The sequence below is a fragment of the Bos javanicus genome, chromosome 20, assembly GCF_032452875.1.
Source record: "Bos javanicus breed banteng chromosome 20, ARS-OSU_banteng_1.0, whole genome shotgun sequence".
NCBI classification, from domain to species: Eukaryota; Metazoa; Chordata; class Mammalia; order Artiodactyla; family Bovidae; genus Bos; species Bos javanicus.
Window position 1 is genome coordinate 12,953,711 of NC_083887.1, and position 7,318 is coordinate 12,961,028.

The 7,318-nt window shown below is 48.6% G+C and overlaps 1 protein-coding gene across 6 annotated transcripts in view; it reads right to left on the reverse strand.

The window, feature by feature from the left end:
• Nucleotides 1–1,255, reverse strand: part of MAST4 (microtubule associated serine/threonine kinase family member 4) — a 620,856-nt gene extending 619,601 nt beyond the window's left edge. For all 6 annotated transcript variants that reach the window (XM_061393377.1, XM_061393375.1, XM_061393374.1 and 3 more), the window contains exon 1: nucleotides 624–1,255. In XM_061393377.1, the coding sequence (XP_061249361.1) occupies nucleotides 624–965 (342 nt within the window). In that variant the 5' untranslated portion in view covers nucleotides 966–1,255. The remainder of the gene's footprint in view (nucleotides 1–623) is intronic.
• Between the last annotated feature and the right edge of the window lie 6,063 nt (nucleotides 1,256–7,318).

Below are 7,318 nucleotides of genomic sequence, written 5' to 3' on the forward strand. Positions count from 1 at the left end.
AATGGGAGATGCAGAAGCTCAGTTCAGCGCTGCCAGCCCAGAGCTAGGAGTCCCCCTCTCTCGAAGAACCGACGCCGGGAGAACAGCCAAAATCACCCTCCCGCGATCCTGGGGCGGATGCCACCGAAACCCGCAGCGCAACTTCGCGGGTACTGCCACCAACTGCCCCCCACCCCCACACACCCACTCTACTCTCACACCCATCCCTTCGCCCCATTCCCCTGTGCCCAAGCGCTACGGCGCAAAGCAACGCCCACTTCGGAGAAGGAAGTCTTAGTTGTGGGGACAAACCAGGTGGTCAGCGTCACATCCATTCACACACCCAGCGGAGCAAATCCAGACCTGAAGGAGTTTGCTGCTTTGATACTGTATAAGCACACTGTCAGCCAGCACATGTACACGAACACACACACACACCCACCCAAGTGACAGCCACTGGGAAACCAATGACCCACAGCGAGGCTCCTAACTGTCATTACCCGGGGCACGGCGCACAGCACCTGGGGTCCCTTCCCAGCTCCATGCCCCAGTGCGCACTGCCCACCACTCGCGTGCGGGGTAGAGAGCTGGGGTCGCCTGGCAGCCCGGACCAGAGGGGTCGAGGTGGGGAAGGCGGGGCCCACCTCCTCGTCCTGCTCCTCCTGGGACGCGCTGCTGCCCCGGGGCGCGGGTGGCGCGGCTCCTCCCGGGCGCGGCGGCGGCGCTGAGACTCCACGCTCCGGCACCGAGAGCGCCGGAGCCCACGCGGCGGCCGGCCGAGCTCCACCCGGCGGCGGCGGCGGCGGCTGCTCGCGGGAGAAGCCAGGCTCCCCTTCCTCCGACAGAGTTTCCGAGCCCGAGGAGGACTCCGCCGAGGAAGCGCCGGGCGAGGACTCGGCAGCCACCGCAGGGGCGGGAGTCGGAGCACCGTGACTGCTGCAGCCGCGGGGCACTGGCTCAGGCGCCTCCGAAACTTTCTCCCCCATTTCCCTCTCGGACCCAAAGTGCGGCCCGAGGGGCGGCGGGGGCGAGGCGCGCACTCAGCGCCTCCCGGGGAAGCCGCGAGCTGCTGGGCTCCGGCTTGCTCTCGCTGCTGCTCCCGGGCTGCGGGGAGCCCCGCCGGTGACTACATGGCCGCGGCCGGACCGCCGGAGCCTGCAGCCAAGTTAGCAGCCGCCCGGGCCTGGCGGCTGACGGGAGCTCCCTGGCAAGGAGACATGCCAGTGCCGGTCCGCACTCAGCTCCACAGTCCTCCGACTCTGCGCTGGAGCCGCCGGGACTGCGGCTTCTCCGGCAAAACCTGCCTCCGGGACCGAACGGGGCCGGCGAAAGAGACGGGCAGTAGGGGGAGCCAATGGCAGGACAGGCGCCCCGGTGGGCGGAGGCTACGGCGCCTCAGGCGCACCGGCGTCAGGTAGGGGAGGCGGGGCCGAGGCGCGGGCTGCGGGGTCCCGCCTGAGCTCCCCCAGCCCCGGGGACCCGAGGGAGACCCCCGGCCCTGGAGGGTTGCAGTGGAGCCCGGAATCCGAGCCGAAGGCTGGGACTCTGAATTTAGCCAAGGAGTGGCTAGAGGTCCTGGGAACCCCAGGGGGAAAGGAGATGGCCGAGGAGGGCAGTGCAGCCTTGGAGAACTGGACTTTGTTTCGAAAAAGTGGAATCCAGGAAACTGACCAGAAGGAGAAGTAGCGGGGCTTTAGGGGTAAAAGGAAACACAAACAGTCACGCAAACGCACGCACCCACCTGCGTGCTGGAGGAGAAACGGGGAAACTTCATGGTATGGTGAGTGCGTCCAAACCGAGCTGATCTCCGATCCCGGATTCTCCACCTGAGCTCCACGGGCTTCAGTATCCTCAACTGGAAATGAAGATGTTCACACCTGTCTTGTCTCTCTATGAGCAGAGTTAGAGCAAATATATACACAGCTTCAGCAGACTGCCTGGCTTAGACACATGGAGGGTTTTCAAAAGACTATTTTCTCTCTTTATTTCTGTTTGGCAATTGAATAAAGATGTGTGTACCTTTTGAAAGGGAGGGAAATGACAAATTATGCCCCTATGGTGGCTCAGTGGTAAAGAATCCACCTGCAATGCAGGAGGCTGGGGTTCCTGGGTCGGAAAGAGCCCCTGGAGAGGAAACGGCAACCCACTCCAGTATTCTTGCCTGGAAAAGTCCATGGACAGAGAAGCCTTGTGGGCTACAGTCCCTGGGGTCGCAAAAGAGTCCGACAGGAATGAGCAACTAAACAGCAATTTAATTAGGACCAAGAATATGCCCAGCTCTGTACCAGATACTAGACAAAGCTAAAGTAGAGAGGAGTGCTGGCCCACCATTGCCTGTCTTTCCACATCAACCAAGCAGAGGATGAAAAGAGATCACATTTCCACTTTACATTCTCCTAGCCCTGGCTTGCAAACCAACAAAATACAGGACTAGTTGATTCATTTTCTTTACCTCTAAGAACCAGGAGAAAGAACTTCCACCAAGGGTACCAATAGAATCACCTTAACAGCCTCCCCCCCGGGTAGCCTTCAGGGTGATGGGGTGACTTGAATTTCCCAGAAGCCAGCAGGCAGCTCAGCAGTGGGAAAAAAAATGATTCCTCACTCACCTTCAGCTCCATTCCTATTGCATTCCTATTCTGAGCTTTGGCACTGCAACCTGGGAGATAAATTCAACCAGATTCAATTTCACAGATGTTGATTGAGATGTGTGCCCAGTGCTTGCAGGGGATACAAAGATGAATAAGGCAAGTCTCCTGCCCTTGAGGAGCTTATGGTCAAGCAAGAGATTGATGCTGCATAATATAGCTACATTATTAATTTTTGAAAGCTATGGTAGTGCTGCAGGAACAATGTACCACAGAAGAAGAGGGGAGAGTGACAGAAAAACAGTTTAGGTCCACAAGCTCGGGAGTCCTCAAGCATCTTAGATTTCTCTTTGTCAGAACAGCCTTGCCAAAGGTCCTCAAGAACTGGAGGACTCAAGCTGAAAGCCCCTTCAGCTAATGAGCCCTTTTATGCTATCACCGTATTTAGAAGCGATACATCATACAAAGTGCTTCATCACGTTGGACAGCAAGCTTTGTCTGGATCAGTTTCCTCCCCCAAGATGAAGGGGAAGGAAATATGATGTGACCTCGCCACCACAGACAGCCATACTGAAAAACACCTCGGGCTGTCAGGCTTCCATTGTGACACTTTGGAATTATCCTAGGGGCTGTGAAGACCCGCTGAGGTAAAAGAACAGTTCTAGGGCCTTGACTAGCTGTGAGAGCGAGGCTAAAGAGAGAGCGCAGTGGGGCAGTCTGAATCCAATCCTGGGCCTCACAATTGCTTTTCTAGTCAGGAGTATTGGTCTTTATCTGAGCCCCTATGTGGTTGATTCACCACGGCTGAAGTAAAATGATGACTTAAGCAAGCCATTCACATGAAGGAGGAGGAGGGCTACTTTTCAGTACATCAGAATAGAGGCAAAGACATGACCTGAATTTCCAATGGGAAGAATGCTAATAGCTATTATTGCTTCTACCCAAGCATCCATGGATAGTCTCGTGTAATCCTGGCAACAACCTTATGAGACAGTCTGTTAACCCCACTTTATAGATTAAGAAACTGAGGATCTGCAAGGTCAAATAACTCGCCAAAGGTTACACAGCAAGTCAGTAGCAGAACAGTGATTTGACAACAGCAATCTGGTCCAAGGCCTGTTCTTAAATATTCCAATATATTGCACTCAGAAGGGGACTTGTTCAAGTATACATATATATTAAACTACAAATATCCATAGGGCAGGGACTCTATTGTCTTGATTTAAAACACAAAAGGTTATAAAAGGATACTTGCAAAACAGATTTTTTCCTCCACAAACTCCCATATAAGGCACTTAGCATGTGCCAGGCAAGGTTTCAAGCACTTGACAAGTATTAATTTTCTTAATCCCCATATCAACCCTATAAGGTAGCCAGTATTATTCTCATATTTAATACACGATATGTGTGAAAACTATGGCACAGAGAAGTCAGGTTATTTTCCTAAAGCCACACAGCTAGAAAGTAATGGAGCCAGGGTTCATGCTAGAGCAATTGGACCCCGGCATTCATGCTCTTAACCCTTACAGACCAAAATCAAGTACTAAATCAATATTTCCTAAACTTTTTAAGCTCAAATAAGAAATATATTTTACATTGCAACTCATGACACATGTACATGCATACAAATATAAATAAAATTTCATGAAACAATACTTACCCTTCCTATGGGCACTGGAATTTTTTTATTATATTTTATTGAAAATAAAAATGCTAGTTGTGATCAGCAAAATGGATTCCACTTGGACACATGCAGTTACAGGCAGTGTACTTAATCATCTCCACAGCTGACCTTTGAGGGAAATACGACTCAGGTTCAGGCTGAGAATTTCCACACCAGAACTATGCAAACTCAGAGGGTGACTCTACAAATAGAAGATGATCAGAAGGTCAGGATAGTTCCCCAAAGTCAACCCAACTGGACCTATAGACAAATGTTGGGGTACAACCAAACCACTTGACCAGTTTTGATTTAAATCCTAAAGCTCACCTTTCTTATTAATTAAATTATAAACACCTTCCTCCATGACCAGGAAAGCACCTCTCCAAGAGAACATCTCATAAAATGTCCCCAATGTTGGAGACTTTGGGACCAGAGATAGTTATAAAAGCATGGCTTTTTTCCTGCTGTGTCACTGTCAGCAAGGGCAAGAAAAATAAAAACAACTTAGTCATTACTCCTGAGAAGCCGATAGTGTAGCTTGAAAGGCAGAGCCAGATTAGCCTATAGAGTGGGAAGGACAGGGTCAGGCTACTCCAAGGTAATCAGGAATTGCGCATTCTACTGGACATGTTCCCAAGTGTCTGGCTCTGGAACAAGCACCCCAAGCACTGAGTGTTCATTTTGTTCTGTGACTGGACACTGGCGTCAGTTTTCCGTGTTGTTCTCCCAGGTTATGGGAGATATTGCCTCTGAGAGGCTCTGTTGTCTCTGCCAATCTCTACAGTGTGGGTGGGCCAAGTGTGACCGTCAGTGTCAAGTCTTGTCTCTAAGAGATGGAGGATTTTTGAGGACAAGTCATCACACACTTAGTCTATTCATGTGTCATGATTTTCCCCCAAGTTTAGCACTTGATAAACTTGAAGTCAGTTGTCCTTTTTCCTTACATACATAAAATGAGAACATTATGCATTCAGAACAGGTATTTTTGCAAAGTTACATATTCATATTCAATACTCCCCAAATCTTAAATACCATATGATCTTTGGATTATAACATGAAATATCATCTTTACCTTTGGTAGGTTTTTAAGATTTCACCTTTGGTAGATAGGTTTTTTAAGTTTTAATTAATAAAAATAAATTTGCCTGCTGCCCTATGACCAATAAAGTACAATTTTGTGACAAAGTAAACATCTATAAAAATGTGGCCACTAAAGAACTAAATAGACATTTCTCCAAAGAAGACATACAGATGGCTAACAAACACATGAAAAGATGCTCAACATCACTCATTATCAGAGAAATGCAAATCAAAACCACAATGAGGTACCATTTCATGCCAGTCAGAATGACTGCGATCCAAAAGTCTACCAGCAATAAATGCTGGAGAGGGTGTGGAGAAAAGGGAACCCTCTTACACTGTTTGTGGGAATGCAAACTAGTACAGCCACTATGGAGAACAGTATGGAGATTCCTTAAAAAAAACTGGAAATAGAACTGCCATACGACCTAGCAATCCCACTGCTGGGCATACACACCGAGGAAACCAGAATTGAATGAGACACGTGTACCCCAATGTTCATCACAGCACTGTTTATAATAGCCAGGACATGGAAGCAACCTAGATGTCCATCAGCAGATGAATGGATAAGAAAGCTGTGGTACATATACACAATGGAGTATTACTCAGCCATTAAAAAGAATACATTTGAATCAGTTCTAATGAGGTGGTTGAAACTGGAGCCGATTATACAGAGTCAAGTAAGCCAGAAAGAAAAAGACAAATACAGTATACTAACGCATACATATGGAATTTAGAAAGATGGTAATGACAACCCTGTATGTGAGACAGCAAAAGAGACACAGATGTATAGAACAGTCTTTTGGACTCTGTGGGAGAGGGAGGGGGGGATGATTTGGGAGAATGGCATTGAAACATGTATAATATCATATAAGAAACGAATCACCAGTCCAGGTTTGATGCAGGATACAGGATGCTTGGGGCTGGTGCACTGGGATGACCCAGAGGGATGCTATGGGGAGGGAGGTGGGAGAGGGGTTCAGGATTGGAAACATGTGTACACCATGGTGGATTCATGTTGATATATGGCAAAACCAATACAATATTGTAAAGTAATTAGCCTCTAATTAAAATAAATAAATTTTAAAAAAATGTGGCCACTGAGGTGGCCTCGACTGGGGTTTTTGATTTATACCAGAGGGTGTATCATGATATGGACCATGATGGTTTCTGACCATCCAGCTGTAATAAAAAGCTCTCATAGCATTTCAACTTTCTATTTGTGTTTGAGAAGCTAGGAAAGGAAAGGTTGTAGTATACAGGTGCCAGAAGAGGAGTAGAGAATGTCTTAAGTGATAGTTGAAAAGGACAGGGGAGGACCAATACTATCATGATTTGCCTCTGTTGGAGTCTCTGACCTAGAGATCGAGAAGGGTGGGAAGCTGTTTTATTAGCAAATTAAAATAAGCCTGTGTGTGTGTTATTCTGTCATGTCCAACTCTTTTGTGACCCCATGGACTGTAGCCTCTGTCCATGGAATTTTCCAGGCAAGAATACTGGAGTGGGCTGCCATTCCCTTTGCCAGGGGATCTTCCCAAACCAGGGATCGAACCTTGGTCTCCTGCATTGTGGGCGGATTCTTTACCGTCTGAGCCACCAATGGACCAAACAAGAGGATGCTGCAATCTGTTCTCTTAGGTCAACGCTTCTCCATGTGCTGTATGTGGGGCACTTGCTTCCTATGGCCAGGATACAGACAGAGGAACAAGGTGCTTGTTTTGTGGCTCCAGCCAAAGGTTTGGGGATCTGCATCTTTAAGGAATGCCCCACGCATGTATCAAGAGTACTGAGGCTTGAGGATTACTGAAGATGATCCTAATTTGAAGATCAGAGAGCTGCTCTGTGGCACACGTGTGCACGGCTCTGTAGAAAGTGACTAGAACAAGCTTGACGGATTGCAGTCTGTGTCTCTCTGGACCTCTTTGTTCTTGGAGGACAACTATCTTGGGGAGAAGAAGGCAGCTTAGCAGCTGGACAGGAATATGCATGTTCTGCAAACAGCTGGGAA